The 19,639-nt window shown below is 47.3% G+C and overlaps 1 protein-coding gene across 1 annotated transcript; it reads right to left on the bottom strand.

Moving 5' to 3' along the window:
• Nucleotides 1–5,119: 5,119 nt before the first annotated feature.
• LOC135367299 (uncharacterized) lies at nt 5,120–18,733 on the bottom strand. Its single transcript, XM_064600506.1, has 4 exons — nt 18,616–18,733; nt 16,849–16,922; nt 11,797–11,895; nt 5,120–5,331 (listed from the first exon to the last, which is right to left on the bottom strand). Exons 1-4 carry the CDS (start codon nt 18,644–18,646, stop codon nt 5,194–5,196), a joined length of 342 nt encoding a protein of 113 aa, XP_064456576.1. The 5' UTR covers nt 18,647–18,733; the 3' UTR covers nt 5,120–5,193.
• Nucleotides 18,734–19,639: the final 906 nt, after the last annotated feature.

Genomic DNA, 19,639 nt, shown 5'->3' with positions numbered 1-19,639 from the left:
TGACCTTTTTACGATGGCAGAAAAAAGAGAGTGCTTGCTTCTGGACGTGGCCAAGTTGTCTAAGTGGCGGAGCCCCCTAAGCTCGGAGTGGATACTGACAGGCTTTTCCTTGGCTTCCAGGTAGGTCTGGGTAATTCCAGAAAAGCTGGGTATTCCAAGCGCCGTTCTTATCCCTGCCCGATGGAGCCGCTCAAGAGCCTGCCATTGTGAAGGTCCCAGATCCACGTACGGCGACACGTACAGGATACGCGAGAGAATGAGGGCTTTGTGTAGCGTGAGCAGCGAACTTGAACTGCAGCCCCATGATTTGCCACTAATCCTTCTTAAAAATGAGGGGGGGGGAGTGTGGCTGCCTCTAAGACGCTCGCCTCTTCACAGTCGCTACAGAACAAATGGTGCTCAAAATGAGCTCTCATCAGTGCAGAACGCATACTGTCATTCGGAACATATAGCTATAATATACGTAATTCATCTAAGGGCATCCAGTGGCGAAACATGAGTGATCACTACATGTACAGATTCACATGCACAACAAATGAAATAAATAAATAATTGCAACTGGAACATATCTACTATTTAATTAGCAAACCTGGAACTACAGCTGAGGCAAGAACACGAGGACGTCACGATACCAACATTTCAGCTGTGGTGAACGACATTCAGTTTCAAGGAGGTATACTCTTTGCAGTCCCACGTTGTGGCAACTTCCTCTCCAGTACGCCGAAAACATTTCTATTCCTTTCTGATATGTCAGAATGACACATCAGCGACGCGGCTATGGTTAATCAGAAGCACACGAAGAAGTAAAACCCAAGGATGACAAAGGACTAAGCAAATAACGGACGTAAGACACACACGTACACACTGCGTTGAACCGTGTTAGAGACAGACTGTGCAGTGATTAGTGTTCCTAGACTGTCCAGCAAAAACGTAAACACGTAAACTTTGTAGTGAACATACCGTAGAAATACCCTGATAAAGTTCCGCCGCTTGACCCTTCTGCATTCTTCACAATTCTGAACACGATCCGCTGTTCGTACAGACGCAGAGACACAATAACGTAACGCACACTGATCTGACACTCTCGTACTGAATGATTGAATGTGCGGCTTGAACATGAACGCAGTGACTTTTGAGCAGTACCTTTTATACAGGTTACCTCGCAAAGAAACAAGAAAAACAAGCGAAGGAAATTCAAACGCGGAATTCGTTTAGAAGTTACAACGTTCCCATAAGGGTACATTTATAAGTTACGACGATTGGATTTCCGTTGAACACTGAAGTAACCTTTACTGCTCGTCCAGTGTCGCGTTGCAAGTTGTGTTTAACCTCTAAATAGAGCTATCGGACGTGTAACCTCTACGATATTTGGAAATCTACGTCTATATAAAGATTACACATTGCTAAAAGTTACAGTAAGGGGTACCGAGTTAAGAGTGTACTCTGACTGCGCTTCGCTCCGAGAAGATGTCCAACGCCTTCGTTCTCTCGTTCAGAGCCTGACCATCACCTCAGAGCCTCGTCAACCCACCCCTACAGTTTCTACCTCCCAACTTCAAGACGAAATTGAATTTCTGAGAGCCCAGGTCTCCGCTGTCTCCCGGCGGCCTCCGTCTACCGGCCACCGCCTGTTCCACCCTAGCCGCTCGCGTTCCCCATCACCACGCTATCGCTTCCCATCCAGGCGCCGCCCCCAGTTCCAACTGTGCTGGTATCACGCACGTTTTGGCAACGCTGCAACCAAGTGCGAAGGGCCCTTCGTTTTGCAGGGAAACGCAGGCACCGGCAACTAGAGGCGACCGCCGTTGCTGGCCAAGCCCCAGGTCGCCTGTTTTTCATTTCCGACCGCACCCCCAAATCCCGATTCCTGGTCGACACCGGCGCCGCTGTCAGCATCATCCCCACATCACCTTCTGATCGTCGTCATCGTCATTTTGACGGTCCCGCCCTTCAGGTCGCTAACAAGAGCCCAATCGCCACCTACGGTGAGCGTTCACTAACCCTCGACCTTGGGCTGCGCCGCGTTTTTCGCTGGGTCGTTCTCATCACCGATATATCCCACCCCATCATCGGCGCAGACTTCTTGCGCCACTACAACCTCCTCGTCGATATGCGTCACCGCGGCCTCACAGACGGACCACTACGCTCAGCGTGTCGGGAATATCCACCCCGGTGCCATCGTACCGCTTGAATGTGCTGGTGCCCGACTCCAACTCCCCTTTGCAAGCATTTTAACCGACTTCCCAGAGCTCACGTCACCATCTAATGATCTTCGCCGCGTCAAGCACGGCATTTATCACCACATCGAAACCACAGGACCTCCTGCTTTCGCCCTGCCCAGACACCTGGCACCGGAGAAGCTAAAGATTGCCCGAGCCGAGTTTGAACACATGTTGGAGCTTGGGATCGTCCGCCCGTCTTCCAGCTCATGGGCGTCTCCTCTCTAAATGGTGCCCAAGAAGACGGGAGACTGGAGGCCCTGTGGGGACTATCGTGCGCTCAATCGCGTCACCATCCCGGATCGTTATCCCATGCCTCATTTCCACGATTTCGCCTGATCACTTCACGGCTGCTCGCTATTTTCCGAGATCGACCTTGTAAAAGCGTATCATCAGATCCCCATGCACCCCGACAGCGTTGCGAAGACCGCCATAACAACACCCTTCGGCATGTTTGAATACCAACGGATGCCATTCGGTTTTCGCAATGCTGCTCAGTCATTTCAACGTGTTGTCGACGAAGTCACCCGAGGACTACATTTCTGTTTTGTTTACATGGACGACATACTAGTTGCGAGCACTTCCCCTGAAGAACATCGCCAGCGCTTCCGCCAGCTTTTCACTCGCCTGCAGGAATACGGACTGATCATCAATCCCAATAAATGCTTGTTTGGCGTTGAAGAGCTGGAATTTCTAGGCCACCTCATCAACAAGAGTGGTATCCAATCTCTGCCACATCGTGTCCAGGCCTTGCAAGATTTTTCGCTACCAGACTCACCGAAGAAGCTACGTGAATTCATCGGCATGATCAACTTTTATCGTCGTTTCATTCCCCATTGCGCGCACGTCATGCAGCATCTTCACGCCTTATTGCCTCATAAGCAGTCTCGCTCAGTCAATCTCGTTTGGACAGAATCGGATCGAGAGGCGTTCCACAATCTCAAGTCCTCTCTCGCCGCAACTGCTCTTCTCACGCATCCTCTCCCCGATGCACCAACGAATCTCGTCGTGAACGCTTCCACCGCCGCTGTTGGTGCCGTGTTGCAGCAGGAGATCGATGGCGTGTGGACACCACTTGCATTCTTTTCGAAGCCCTTGCGGCCACCGGAGCGCACTACAGCACCTTCGGCCGCGAGCTGCTGGCTAGTTACCTTGCCATACGACATTTCCGGCATTTCTTTGAAGGCCGCATCTTTGACGTGCTCACCGATCACAGGCCTCTCACCCATTCCATCCACTCAAGTAACCCAACGCTCAGTCCACGTGAAATCCGTCAGCTCGCCTTCTTCGCCGAATTCACCACCGACCTCCGGCACATTGGCGGACCCCTCAACGCTGCCGCAGACGCTTTTTCACGCATTCATGTTTCCGCGGCGCTCTCAGTCGGTGAACCGATAGACTTCGACGCCATGGCTCAAGCGCAAGCCAACGACGCCGAGCTCTCGTCTCTCCGCTCCTCCCCTGGCCCCCTCTCTTGGAAGGACGTCGTACTCCATAACTTGACTACAGCACTTTCCTACGATGTTTCTACTGGCACCCCCCGCCCGTTCGTGCCAAAGGCCTTCCGTTTCCTCGTTTTGAAGGCCCTCCATTTCCCGTCGCATCCAGGCATTCGCGACACCCAGCGGCTAGTCAATGCCCGTTTCCTGTGGCCAAGCATTAACTCCGACATCCGACAGTGGGCCCGCTCATGCCTGCAATATCAGCCAGCGAAGATCACCCGTCACGTCACTCTACCACCCAAGACCTTCTCATCGCCCGGCAGTCGTTTCGAGCACGTGCATGTGGACATTGTCGGACCATTGCCCCCGTCACGAGGTTTTCGGTATGTGTTCACATGCATCGACCGCTACACCCGCTGGCCAGAGGCTCAACCTATACCCGATGTCACCGCAGACACTGTCGCCCGCGCCTTCCTCTCAACCTAGGTCACCCGTTTCGGCGCCCCGGCTGTCATCACAACGGACAGAGGACGGCAATTCGAGTCGAAGACCTTTAAAGACCTTCTGTGCTTCCTCGGCTGCAAACGAATTCGTACAACGGCATACCATCCTTCGAGCAACCGTCTCGTGGAACGACTCCACCGGCAGATTAAAACCGCTCTGCGTTGCCGCCCCGACCCCAACGCATGGGCCTACGACCTGCACGGCATCATGCTTGGGCTCCGCACAGCCGTGAAAACCGACTTGCAATGCTCACCGGCAGAGTTAGTCTACGGCACTGCCGTTCGTCTTCCTGACGAATTCTTCCTCTCCCCAACCCACGATCCTCCTGTACAACCCTCCCTCGACAACGTCCGGGAGCTCTACCGGCACATTCAGCCTACACCAGCCCGCCTACCCTGCTCCACAAGCCCTTTGATCTTTAGGGATCTCGCTGACTCGTCACACGTCTTCGTACGGACCGACGCCACCTGCACTCCTCTCCAGCCACCTTACCAGGGCCCATACAAGGTCATCAACCGAACGCACCACCACTTCACCCTGGACTTGAACGGTCGTCAGGGCACTGTTTCTGTGGAGCGGCTCACGCCCGCCTATCTCCGACCCGCATCATATAACCCTTCCGCCGGTTTCCCTCATCGCCCCACTTACCCTCCGCGGCTCCAGCCCCCCTCCCCCCGCGCATGATCCGTTGGACAACACCACCCGTCTACAGCGGAGGCAAAGTGGTGTAGAGGCCCGATGACAACGATGATCATCACCTGTGACTCACCCGCTCGCGCTCACCCCTTTTGGTTCTCGTTCAGTAAATCTTCGCTTCTGCCCGCGACTGGTTTCCTGTGCGGTCACTTGTAGCATAGCTCCTATAGGGTTCTTACTTACTACTCGGCAACGGGGTGTATATGGTGTTTGTATTCACATGCTTTACAAATACCGGACAAAGGTTTTCAATGTATTCGTTTACAAGTCAGCCTTGGTATTACAGCTTCCTTTCTCACCAATATAGCTGTCTGCAGTGAAGTTACTGCTGGTTAGTTTGTCTTTGGCTTTTTGGGTTGCTTCGTTGGCTTGGGTTTCTTAGTCGGAGGAAGCTGGAGTCCCCCGCGGTAGTTGAAGCAGTACCCGTCGTAACAGCGCCCAGAGGTCTCTCCAGCGGAATCTTGTGCTGTCTGGATCAATTAAAAAAAAAACATTATTTATACAAGAGTCGCAGTTTCACTTTACAGCACAAATATCCTAATTTAATGTCGTATGGATGTGCGTGAAACTGTACACATTCCAAGCTAAATGGTTGTGAGTGTAACTTAGTCAAGACGGTTGCTTGTGGGGTAAGCAGTACTATAAATATAGAGTAGAGCTTCACAAAAGTGCAAAATGAAACAAGTGCAAGAAAAATTCTAATAGCCTAGAAGCACCTTACCAAAACATGTTGTAAAAGAAGCTTGCACACGTTATTCAATCTAACCGCTTCATCACATCCGATATTTTTCAGAAAAGTTGTGCGCATACGAACTGTTGTTTGCAATCAACTTGTAGACGTTAGTGAGCGCCTGTGTGCTGCCGTTCCTTCTCGGTCCCTGTCCGTGCTCCTCTCGTTTCATCGTGAACTTGTACCGGCTAGCCCAAACCAATATTTTGTCATGTTTGACAGACCCCGGTGAACTTGACTAGAAATTCAAAAGTTTATCGGACCTCGCGAACCTGTGCGTAAAACCGCGGAAATGAGGTTCGTGAAAAATTCGTAGCATCACTAGTCAGAATCGGTTAGTAGTATCTCTCAAAAGGTCTCACGCAATTTCGAGAGTTGCAGTATGGGCTGAGTAAACAAAAGACAGTCGTACGTTTCCTCCTTGCGCAGCCTTGCGAAGTGCACTTCAATACATTCGAGTTGGCCACGAGCTCAGTCGGTGATAGAGCTTTCGGAGGAGCGATCGTAGACAAGAGCGATCGAGTTCACTTCACCTTCAGTCTGTACCTTCAGTTTTTCTGCTCGGCCTATATGTCTTGAACACCAGCTAACCGCGAACCACCTTCGCCTAAGCTGGAAAGGATTCGGTACAAGACCCAGCAAGACGCTTTCAAAGGGGGGCACTGTCGTGTCTGACCAAGGCATTCCGGAGGACTGCACGACTTGCAGCGAATCGACTTGCAGCTGAGCAGTGTGTGTTAGTGCCCTTTGGCACTCCGCATTGCATGTAGTGTAGTGAGGGAGTTATCACAATACGGTGTAGGAACGCGTGGTCGTGGGGGCAACGTTCAGCCGGAATAGCTCCTGTAAGGGTTCCAGTGGTCTGGACGTCCTTGACGGTATTCGATATGTGAGGTGGGAACCTATCACTGTGGAGCAGTGACGTCGGTTGTCTCAGGTTCAACCAATCAGGCTTTATCAGTCCGATTCGCAGAAGACCAAGAACATGTTCCCCATCGGAGCTGGTGAAATAGACTTTTTGGATGGGCACGCATGAAAGGGCCACAACCATGAGAGTGCACAATTCTGATTGACAGCTCGAGCAACTTTTTTGACTGCTCCGAATGACCAGACTCCCTGTTAATACACGGCACTGAGAACCATATAGTGACTGCTCCCGCTGAGTATGGCTGAAGGACATCTTGCGTGGCGTCATGGCGCGTGGAGATGCCCTGAAGTTACTGACGTTGTGTTGAGCTTACCCTGTCATATTGGCGTTGCAATACGTTGAGTTGATTGGGCTTGAATGTAAAAAAAGGAAACACAGTGCAGCCTCGTTGATATGGTACTCATTAAAACGACATCCTTGTTTTATGACACTTTTTCTCGGGAACCATTCCCTCCCAATGGCCTCCGCAAGTAACTCTTTTTCAGTAATAATGCATTTCGTTTATATTACAATCACCAGTATTTTCAGCACAACAAGGGCGGGAACACCTGTACTTACCCTCGTTAGCTTGGTCACTGAACCGGTGGTTCTGCGACCTATAACGGCCAAAACGCTGACCCACTTTCGGAGTGACTTATGGTTAGAAAGAGCTGCTGCAGTCATACGGCATTCATCGAAAATGTCTCACAACAAGCGCGAATGAACAGAGCTCACTGCCGGAATGACGAAGCGGATATGCGCATTGAGAAGTACATTCAGCAACCTTATTTATCCGAATTTTGTAAAAATATATATAAATAGTTACCGTAATTTCACGGATATAAGCCGTATCGCAGATAAGCCGCGGGACCCGTCTTTAGGAACGTTTTGAAAATTTTCTGGCAGATAAGCCGCACTCGCAGATAAGTCGCGGGGAATACCAGGCTACTGATTTGTGCGACAAAGGAGACTTAAAGAAGGCCATAAACCCTTGGTGCATATTCCCGGGGCGGCCAGGTGTTCAACAAAAGAGGTCAGCTCTAGTGTTCTACCAAGATCAGTTTGGGCTCTTGTTGCGTGTTTTTCCTGGATCGAGGGGTCAGTGGCCTTCCCGAAGACATGAATCATCGTCACCACTTTCGTTAAAGCTGCTTGGGGAAGACACAAGAAAAGTAAGTCTACTCGAATCTAGACACGCCCCTATTTCGCATTGATCATGCACTGGCAGAGGTGTACTGTTCTGGAAGCACTGTCGGTTCTTAGTCAACCCGTACAGTCGCGGACAGTCGGCCCGTTAAAACCGGAGTATGGGGAAAATGCCAGGGAAGAATAGTCATCCGATAAGCTGCACCGGTGAATAAACCGCCCGCGAGAAAACAAAATCGCACATAAGCCACGGCTAATACGCGTGAAATTACGGTACACACTCTTTTAAAATACTAGATTAAGCTAGTTCGTGTAATTCTCTACATTTCGCAGCTTACTTAAAGAGAATGGTACGACTCGTAACACGTGGTGTTTGTTAATGGCTAATTCCAGCGAATTTCGACCAAGCAAGGAACCAGAGCATATCCATTTTTTTAAATATATTTGTCAGGGGACGGGAAATGATGAAAAATGCGCCTATATTCAAGCCCCAACCTCCAGCCATTTTCGAGGGAGAGGGGGGAAACTGGTTGAAATGTGACCCCGTCGTTTCGGGCTACTTTGCGGGCTTCTCAATTGAGAACTATGCAGTTCTAAGAGCCACAATTTTTTTCACCTGCTCACTACTACGTGGACAACACACTCACTTTCTTCTTCTTACCCATTTGTAAGTGAAACTTTTTTCGTGAAAAATGGCACAGTCGCAAGGAAACGCGAGAAACGTCTTTTTTCGGAGCCTTCCTGTACTGACGCTGTTTATCGGAGAATAATGAAACCTGTACCGTTCGTTTTGTCATTGCATGCCCTATCTGTTGATATCATTTTCATTGTTCTAGAGTTAATCTGCTAGAAGCAGATTGTAATAATCCCACTGGCGGTATCGCGATTTAGCTGTATTTCAGCCGGCGCTAGCAAAAAATGGTTATCAAGTTGCCGCGATTTTTTATATGTTGCGCAGAAACCCTTTCCTAACACACAGAAAAAAAAAGATTCGTATTTGATTGTTGATGACGCTACGATTTTTTAAGGTGACAGTGTGCACGCGGTCTGCTCGCTGCCCCTAGGCGGTACTCTCCCGCAGCTGGTCGGCGTTACGGTCCCCAAGGGCGGACGCGATTCAGTGAAATCAAGTTAAAAACGCGGTTATGGCTCATATCCGAATCGCTGACACCATCGATACATATCATCAGAGTTCGTGTTTCCTCAAGACCCCCGTGGGAAACCTTATGTCTAAACCTTCCTCACGGGCCAACCTTTTTGACCAACTGGGGATTATACCTCATTGGCGGCTTCCAAGAGCCGCTGCTTTTGTGTTCAAAGGCACCGAGCTAAAGCTGGCCTTGACGGAGGATATTGACAGATATCGCTCGTCGCCATAATTGGTCAAGGCTGGATCAAGCGGTTGACTCATGTGAATGACGGCGCCTAAATTGTCACCACCCAAGTTTTGCCGCGGCTGTTTCAGACTCGAATTGTAGCTGACGTTTCCGCATGAGTTCTGCCTAGAGAAGCAAACGGGTATACTGTGCAGACTATTTGCACAAGCACAGAAGAAAAAAAAAGTGCTAAGGACTTCCAGTGCGTGACTCGGATTGGTGTTGACGCCCTGAAAGCTGTACTTGGTGCCGAAGGCGCAGGTGATATTCGGGATCAGATATGTTGTGCCAAAACTGCTTTGTGAACTTCTATAGGTTATGTGAATCACAACAACCCTCAACGTCCACGTCATCCAACACCAGCACGAAAAATGATCCATTTTTAACGGAAGACGAAGCGATTGATGAAAACAATCGATTAATAACGTCGCAAGGCACCAACGTGACACCAGTGAGAAAGCGCAAGAAGACCTCCACATCGTACGTGAAAAGAAAACTCCGAAATTTCGGAAGCTCTAGGTGTCAAGGCACGTGGACAGATTGAAGCAGCGTTCGTCGTTTCTCTTCCCGGTACATAAAATATCAACTGCCACCTGTGCTCAGTGTTGCTGTGAAATATTAGGAGGACCTACCGAGCAAGTAAGTCACTGCAACGGCGCTGCTAAATTCTTACGCTTCTTCGTGCATCGATGTCAGAGCGCGACGTCCAAGCAATTGTTCCTGAGGCAACCCGGTACATGGTTAAGAAGTCCCAGAAGTTGGTCGCGCTAAAAGATGTGTGGGCATTGCCTGACCCGTACGAGCGCAGTGCTCTGAAGGAAGATGACTTGGCGAGAGCAACGAGCTTTCATACGGTGGACGAGCTGGACAGCACAGTTGAGAGCCCAAGATCAAGAGATGTGGTGCACGTTAAAGGAGGAGGCCAGAAACTCACAAAAGCTAAGAGATACCTGACTTGTTCAATCCGCGAAGGCCTGCAGAAAATTTAGGAACAAATATCCAGACATAAGGCTTACCTTGAACAAATTTTACTCCATTGCCCCCAAGTGGGTTAGTATTAGCCCATGCAGAGAGGAATGCGTATGCACGTACTGTGCAAACTTCGAGCTTACCACGACAGCTGCCATAACAGCGCCATAACCGCGTTTTTAACTTGATTTCACTGAATCGCGTCCGGCCTTGGAGAGCGTAACGCGGACCAGCTGCGGAAGAGTATCGCCTAGGGGCAGCGCGCAGCGCGCGTCCACACTGTCGCTTTAAAAAATCGTAGCGTCACCGACAATCAAATACGAATCTCATTTTTTTTCTGTGTGTTAGGAAAGGGTTTCTGCGCAACATATAAAAAATCGCGGCAAGATTTTGAGGCCATTTTTTGGTAGCACCGGCCGAAATACAGCTAAATCGCGATACCGCCTGTGGGATTACTACAATCTGCTTCTAGCAGATTAACGCTAGAACAATGAAAATGACATCAACAGATCGGCCTTGCAATGACAAAACGAATGGTATAGATTTCATTATTCGCCGATAAACAGCGCCAGTACAGGAAGGCTCCGAAAAACGGCGTTTTTTGCGCTTTCTTGCGACTTTGCCATTTTTTTACAAAAAATATATTTCAGTTGCAAACAGGTAGGAAGAAGAAAGTGAGTTGTCCATGTAGTAGTGAGCAGATGAAAAAAATAGTTGCTCTTAGAACCGCATAGTTCTCAATTGCCCGCAAAGTAGCCCGAAACGACTGAGTCACATTTCGACCAGTTTCTTTCTCCCCCTCTCCCTCGAGAATGGCTCAAGGTTAGGGCTTAAATATAGTCGCATTTTTCATCATTTCCCGTCCTCTGAGGAATATATATATTTTTTTTTTCAAAAAAATTGAAGATGGTCAGGTTCCTTGCTTGGTCGAAGTTCGCTGGAATTAGCCCAATATGATAATTCACTTTATGACCGAAATCTGCGGGAACGGTCGTGGTAATATTAACGACTTTCAACCGTAAATAAGTATTTGGTGGCTGTGAGTACTTCTCGACGAAGGCACCTTTCAATGTGCACGTGTTAGCGTACACTTTGCTCCAAAGCGTCACGTCAAAGCGTCACGTCAAAGTCAGTCACGTTGAGCACAGAGTCACTCCTACCGTTCTAAACATCTTGTCGAAGGTGGCTACTCTAGGGTCGCGTGACGCCCGTTATGTGGCGGTTCAGATAATAATAGCTGCAATATCTCATGCGATAGAACATAGGTTCCAATACATGAATCTTGGATATATATTTCAAATGCGTGTGACAGATCGGACATTTGACAGTTCGGAACTGTTATTAGCCTGTGAGTTGCCTTGCTCAACGCCTACGATGTTCACTGGCGTGAATGTAGTCGGACGAACGTGTCCATGTGGTTCATTCGTCACCGTATCCGTCCTTCACCAAACTGCATGCACCGTTAGTACACCCTTCCCCTTGATATCGTTTGTTTCATACACTGTGCTTAGAATATTCTCAAAGTCTTAGCTGGTTTGACGTTCTCGTTATCTGTTCCACGGCGACAGACACACCGCTCGTCGCCCTGACAGCTGCCTCAGCTGAACGCCGCTGGCCCGAGATCGGATGAGCCTCGGTCTCCGAAAGTTTTATTCTATTGCATTTAATTACTGATTGTTCTGGAGCAAAAGTCTCGGTGAGCCATGAACGGCCCTTTCATATTTAGTGAAACAAACTTGAACACGCAAATAATTACGAACAGTTCCTGTGTGCGCTTTGTGGGTGATAAGAGCAATTTTCAACTTACCTGACATTCTGTGCCATTCTTGAAGTACCCAAATTGCCAATTTTGATGAGCGTCATCTGGGTTGCAGTAGTACTGGCAGGCCTTCGGATCTGTATGTATCTGTAAACGTTGGTCAATAGCTTATTACCACGTATAAAGCATTAGAGAGAACACAAGACATGCCCTAGTAGCGACAATTCTCGTAATTTATTTGACATCGCGACAAATTAGGAAATTAGTGGGGTATAAAGGTTTCGGGTGTCTCGTATATTAACATGTTTAATTCACATACTTAACTTTGAGATAGTTCGACATTTCTCCGAACTTGTCTCATGCGCGAAGCCTTTAGCCACAATTAGCCACAACAGAATTTTTATCCTACTAAAATTATTTCAGATATTTTTGTATGCAATATCAAGGCTGTCAAATTAGTTACAATGCGAAACGCATTCCCCTCCAGTTTGAATGAACTTCAGTTGTTGAGTAGGGTGTGTCAGTAACCATGCCATAAATGCCCCTACCCAGATGTGGTACAGACGTGCGGAAACCGCCTGCGCGCTGCCGCAGGTCGGCAAGAAGGAGTCCTTGCCATCCAGTAGCCAGTATCGCCAGCGGTTTAGGGGCCTCTCGACATTTCGACGCCGATGACGTTATCAAGGTGCTGCAGACTGCATGCGAGGCCGGAAGAAAACAAGTGCCAGTGACATGATATACGATGAGCACCTGGTTGGCCGACGATGCGCGGCATCCCGCTAAATATCCAGCATTGCGCGATCGAGGAAAAGCGGAACGCGGAGGCGGCTTCTTCCGCACGGGGGCAAGGATTTTCCAGCCCGCATACATGTTGACGCGCGCATCTGCCGCATCTGGATCCTAGTAGTTTAATAGAAAGGTGCGCTACAGAACATATGTAGTCAACAACATTTATCACTCTGGAACTTTTACACACATTACAAGTAAGGGGATCAAATTTTAATTGTACAGGAGCAGTGCCTTGTCACAGGCCGCCACGTGACCGACCGAACAGAGGGTACGCCACCATCCGGGGTTATAGGAAACCGAGCTTGGAAACTTCGGTTTCGCGAGTTAACCACGGTTTCGCGATTCCTATTTCCCGATGTCAATACGCGTGTAATGACATTTCCCCCAAATAATCATGTGCGTACCGTGTATTTAATCATTGATAAGCTTTTTTATTACCACTATGCCTTTTTCTTTTCATGATATGCACAAAGAAAAATAACCGTTCTTCACGAGTTATTCCTAGTGCAAGAACCTTTTTCTGAACGTTTCCTATATTTAACAACAGCAGAAAGGCTAAGAATCTCCAGGCGTCCTCCTTTTGAAGAACCTTTTAAAGGTGAGCAATACGGGCAAGCTGAAGAACTTCAAAAAGTTATTTCTCGAACGGTGGGGGGGGGGGGGATATATTTATAAGACGAAAAGGAAAAACAACGGGCGAATGGTCAGCCAAACAGGACGTCGGCTTGCTATTCCACAAATAAATAAATAAAGAAAGAAAATTGAGAAATAAGAAATAAATAAAATAAAATAAAATAATTAAAGGAAGTAAGAAATAGGAAGGAATAAGAAATAAATAAATAAATAATATTAAGAAATAAATAAAAGGAAAAGGAATTAGGAAATAAAGGATGAGGTAGATTAACGACAATGTTGACAAAAAAGATGACTAACAAACGGTGAAAAAATGATGAGATGGAACACAGAAGATGACTTTAAAAGGAAAGCGTGAGGTTAATGCGTTGAGGGTGAGAGTGGGGCACAGAAGAATGAGAATGCACGACTGAGTTCACAGGCTGTTCATAAGACCTGAATGTCTCAAGAAAGTCAGAACTGCTTTGATCACAGATCGCTGTGTGTGAGCTCGTACTGGGCCGAGCAGAGTGGCCAGAGAGAAATCTCGAACGGGTATTTTTATATCTGTATGGCGTAATCAAAATATGACTGGCGCTTGTATCACAATCACCTGGTTACTGCTATCATGTCACAAACTGCTGTGTGACAACAATAAAACGTAGTTCACGGTAACCGCTGATTGGTCGGGTATCATCAGTTAAGCATAACCGTGGTTGAGACTGCCCGCCTGACAACTGCATTACTCTTGTATCTCATAATTGGGGACCAGCTCCCGTGGCATAGATGATTGGTTAAGATGATCACTTTCCACGCCGAGACTGGGAGGTGACTCGGGTTCGAATCCAGTCATCGGCTGTGCTGTTTGAGGTTTTCCTTGGGTATTCCGAAGACTTTCCAGACGAATGTCGTCACATTTCCCCCTGAAGTCGGCCCATGAAGTATAGTAACCCCCTGTCCCCCACTCCTTCCTACAGTCCTCTCTCCATCTGTCCACGTCTGTAAGCCGCTCATAGCCACAGTTGCTTCGCGGCGCTAACATGCAATTAAAAAAATGATAACTCGGACTTCAGCTGCCGGCATCAGCAGAAGCATCGAACAGGAAATTCGGCTACGTTCATGTCCTCCTCGCCAACCTCCTGTCGCGGGCAACAATTTGGGTGTGTCATAAAACAATTTTCGTAATGTTTTTCCCAGCTATTGCCATCGTAATTGCGAATGCATTTTGTAACGGAATTGGGCAAAACCAACATGTGACTTCTGGTTCTCGCAAAGGAATGTGGCGTTGGCGCTCGAGATCCAAATTCAGATTTATTTCCCTCCATACAAGTAAAGATGAAGGGGTACCCGAGAAAAAGAAAGAAAAATAAAGAAAAGGTCCAGCAGATTGAGTTTCCGATTTCTGAGCTCAATCCAAGCAATGAAATTTATCCAGATTAAAATTCTATACAGGCACTTGCAGAATGTCACAAATGCTCCTAAGAGATAACTACCGTCCATCGCATATTTTTGCGTAGCGTGGGTTTTCAAAAAAACACAATAGCATTATGAGCAACCCATCTGAAATTCCTCTGGTCTGCGCCGAAAGCTCATCTCCGATAATAGAGGACGCCACTGGAACCGTGGGCGGAGAAACGATTATGGCACACTGCCAAGGCGGGAGAGCGACGTCTTGCTTTTCCGTTGCAAACGGCTGTTCTTGGACTTTCCATGTTGGTCACTGTATGACCATTGCCTACGCATTGCAGTAAATCCAGTCGCGCCTGTCATCATCCTCGTAGGTTTCACATGAGTGCTTCAGATCATTGAAATCAATGCTCTCAAAATACACGACACAAAAACTTAGTAGGATTTATGCATTATTTACTCGAGGAGTTTGCCGCCGTCAACGGCACGACAATCGGCTTTGAGTTTGATTGTGAACTTGACACGGCTGAAACGAAGATTCTATAAAGCATATAAGCACTTAATTTTATGCACTAGTATTGCACTGGTACAAACACTGGTACAGAGGTACTTCTGAACTCTGTAAGAGAATTACAGAAACTCTGTAGTCGCATTGCGTCCACGGCGCCCCGCGCAGGAAGCTCGCTTATGGCTCCATAAAAGGACATGCAGCTGTAAGGTGGACGGCTACTGTCTTCTGCGGCCTTCAAACTCATAAGGGACCAACTTTCTTCCTTCAGTTTCATATCGGGCGAATTCTTCCGGCCAAACCCCACATCGCGTTGTCCTCTCCATCATTACATCATGACATCTTGCACCCATATCTCCTTAACCATTACACGAACTTTTATCCCCGCATTTTCTTAGTCGTTCCACGATTGCAGAAGTTCCACAGTTTACTCTGCCTTGCATCAGCAGAGATACCGCTATTTTTCCGTTGATATTTTGTTACATGCTTACTGAAACACCCTGTATATACAGGGCGTTTCTTTTCAGCTTCAACAACGTCGCATAGAAAGGACAGGCGATAAAGGCGATTTTGTTTTTGTCTCGGAGAACAAGGAGCAGTCTAAACAGGGACAACGACACAAGAAGACACACAAACAGAGTCTCCACTATCAACACGTTTTTACTGAACAACACAAGCCCATTTATAACCAATGGTATGGAGGGGAAAAATAGTACTAAAGTACTTACTTTAGTACTAAATAGTACTAAAGGTAAATAGTACTAGACTGCTCCTTGTTCTCCGAGTCCTGTACCAACAAGCCCATCAAGCTACTCTAGTTTGTTTTTGTCGTTGGATTACTCGATGGGGCCTCTACTAGAGAACAGTGTTTTGCTCAAATAGGGTACTAATTAACATATAGATTTTCATCAAATTTTTAATTATCGACATTAGGGAGCACAGTGCAAATGCGATATTAAAGCCTGACCTACACATGGTCCGCACGAACCTCTAATGAAGCACAAATGTAATCGCAGCGCACGCTACAGACCAAGCGATTTCACCTCCGACGTCTGCTGCAAACCGCAAGTGATCGGCAATAGAGCGACGTTGACATCGATATCTCCTGCTTCACTTAACGTCACAGAAAAACGTAATATGCGATTCAAGCAACCCCTTATCTTGGTATGCTTCACGGTCTTTGTTTCGCTCTTTTGCCGATTGCTTGCTGTGTGTAGTACTCGTAGATTGCGGAGGTGAAATATTTAGGTCTGTAGAGAGCGCTGCGATTACTTTTATGCTTCATAAGTGGATCGAACGGGTCATGTGTAGATCAGGCTTTAATATCGCAATTGAAATGTGCTCCCCGAAGGCAATAATTAAAAAGTTGATGGAAACATATCTGTTAATTAGTCCCCCGATGGAGACAGAAATGCGTTTTCCTAGTAGCAGCCCCATCGAGTAACCAAGTAACAAAAGGTAAAGCGTCCTAAGGCAACTCCCCTTTTTATGAAAGTTTGCTGCAACTAAAAATAGGCTCTCTGTATCGAAACGTTTCATGTGTTCGTTTCATATTGTTTAGCGCAGTATACTCGGCCAGAGACGCATATCTCAGACTAGCAGTCCGGAGTGTACAAAACACCTGAGTTTTGGGGGCAGCGTATATCCGGAAAGCTTTCATTCGCACGCTGTGATAGAGCTTCTTAGAACATAAAACTTCACAACAATATGCTGGAGGGGTGGCATTTTTCGCATGACGTATTTGTGATGAGGGTACAGCAGTGGAGACCCATAGGAGTACTCACCTTGGGGTCCTTCCTGATTGTACGGCACTGCGGTTCCTTGGATAACAGTGCCCCGTATCCTGCGTGTATACTCACTGTATGTATAAAAAGGAGAACAAACATGAATACTTTGTCAGGTATAAAAGCTTTGTGGCTTGCATACAAATAATATTGTCATACAACCCGACTGAAGGAACAGCATAATTATTCTACACCCAATGATACACCGGAATATGGAACTGCGAATAGCTCGCGAGTATGGAATTAGATTAGCAAATAGCTCACAGCAACTGAAAATCTGAAAGAATATCAATTGGAATGGCGTGCAGTCACAACGCGAGATTGGGGCATCGCAATTGACTGCCACTCTGGCTCATTTCCTCTTACATTTTCTCCTGACTGCGATCACACCTTGTCATATGAGATAGCAACTAAGCGTAGGGGTTCCATTCAATATATTAAGGCCAGCTTCCACGTACAGCGCTTCGCTTTATAACGCTAGAAAATAGGTATCCAAATCTAGCGCTGTTTTTTGGCTTGTCGTTCTCACGTCCAACCGAGCACATAGCGCTATCCTGCTGGGGTCACGGGATATCTCGTTGCGACGTGATGCACTGGTACTACCGTCATTCTCAACCACGGTCCGCACGGTCTCAACACTCTCCGCGTCGGGGGGGGGGATGTTTATTGAAACAAAAAGGCGAGGAATTAGTCAGGGATACGCCGACTTGCCGTAGGGTATCCACAGCATGTATCCACAAAGGTATCCACAAACCAAACTATAGTAACGCAACACCCACGCATTGGCAGATGAAACTCGTGGCCATTTTCACGGCGTCGTCGTCGTCGCCTTCCTTGCTGCTTCGAGTGATCGGAAGCAAAGCAGACCCCAGCTTCCGCGACGTCACGGCCGAAAGAAGCTCACGATTAGTTAACACAGACTCACCGCTCAATATAGTGCTAGAAAAGTTGAACGGGGCTCTACTTCGACAAGAGCGGTTCGCAGCAATGCGAGGAGGAAAATATAGCGCAATTTTCTAGCGCTATGTAGCAAAGCGCTATATGTGGGAATTGGCCTTTACTCCAAAGACGAAAGCGTGCTGGGCGAACACAATCCATTCTAGACGGGTCATGGTCACACCTCACATCAAACGTCACCGCACACGTGACCCTAACGATGGCCGTGCTCATGATCGGCAGCCAAACAGTTTATAAAAATGCGTTTTCTCTTTCAATCGCCATTTTGGACGTGTTCCGATCCCGGAAATTATTTTTATCCTATATTCCCGTGGTAAAACATACAGTTTCGTACTTCAGGAATCGACCTGTTGACCACTTCCAAACTAAGGAGAAATGAGATACCAGGTCGCAGAAGGATCACCGTATAGTTTATGCTTGCAAAATATGTGAATCTCCTGACTCAATACCAACGGGAATATGTCGGCAAGCGCTTAAACGACCTCGTAAATAAAGTTACATGACCTCAAAAAGACGTTGCGTATGAAGCGTGACCACGACAAGACGGTGGTTTTGCGAAAAGCACACACTTGAGGGCAGTCGCAACAATCGCGGGTTTGTGTCACCCCTGTGAAACTAGCGAACATCAGTGTCAAAACAGAAACGTGCGTGATCATTTTTAGGTAGGAGAAGTAATGAGAATTGAATGTGTTGCTCGCATTCAGATGATATGAAAATTACATTATAAAATTCGAAAGTTCATATTATTGCCATTTCTTACGAAGGGAACGATCATGTTAATCTATTGGAAATCCCGAATATATTACTTACACGAAATCAGGAGAACAGTCAGGATGTACATGGCGACAGTCTCTTCGGCAAGGCTTTGCACTTCAAACGGCTGGGACTTTGAAAGTCAGCACGGTATTGCGTACGTGCAAAGTGTTAAGGTTTGCTGTACACTCACCACTTGCAAGTCAAAGGAGAGTTTATATAGTAACTCTGCATTAACCGGAAACATTTAGTTAACTGCCCATCAAAATTCTTATGTCGTTCCGAGATAAACGAACTTGTCATGGTTGGCAGCTCAATAAGAACTCTTAATGATTAGCGTTTCTCTTAGCAAGAACAATGAAAGTTTAAATGTCTGCGTAGTAACGTACGCTATCGATACACATTCTAAGTAGACACAATAATTCGATCCACTAAGCAATATATCATTTTATTTCCTGCGCATTCCAAGTAATCAATGTTGAATGCTCATTCATGTGTCTCTCAAAAAAATGGAGTTACTTCCTTTGTTCCTCGAAGAATGGCTTCCTAATCAGGCGATACTGGGAGCGAATTTTCACATTAGCGAAGGCGTATGAAATCGGAAAATCAGGCGAATCGTATCAGTAACTCGTCCATTTACAGGTTTCTTTCGGAAAAAAAGAAGAAAAGTGAGAAGTTCGTGCCGGCCACTTAAAGCTAATATACGTAATGATATCCGTAATCAAGAAGTCTGACTGAGGAGAGTGGGCGAGATAGGATTGAAGTGCATTCATGCGCCCACCGTTGTGCGAAATCCAGATTTGGTAGTTCAGTGCAGTGTGTCGTCGTTTTTGTGGTCTCCTGTCCTTGCACTGACGGTTTCATCAGTTTTTATGAACCCATAAATAAATGGATACAGACAAAAATGGAGATTATGTAGCATCGGTGCGGTAGCACTGGGCACAAAGCAATGAGCGCCGAGCAGTGGGCTCGTGTTAAAAGAACACTTCAGCCCCTATGTCCTTGAGGTAGCTCTCCAGGGCACACAGCGCGGGCTGTCGGTGGGGCTCCGGCCAATTCCCCAGTATCTTCTTGACGCTAA

This window comes from Ornithodoros turicata, chromosome 1 (assembly GCF_037126465.1).
Source record: "Ornithodoros turicata isolate Travis chromosome 1, ASM3712646v1, whole genome shotgun sequence".
NCBI classification, from domain to species: Eukaryota; Metazoa; Arthropoda; class Arachnida; order Ixodida; family Argasidae; genus Ornithodoros; species Ornithodoros turicata.
This window is presented reverse-complemented; position numbering and strand designations above follow the sequence as displayed.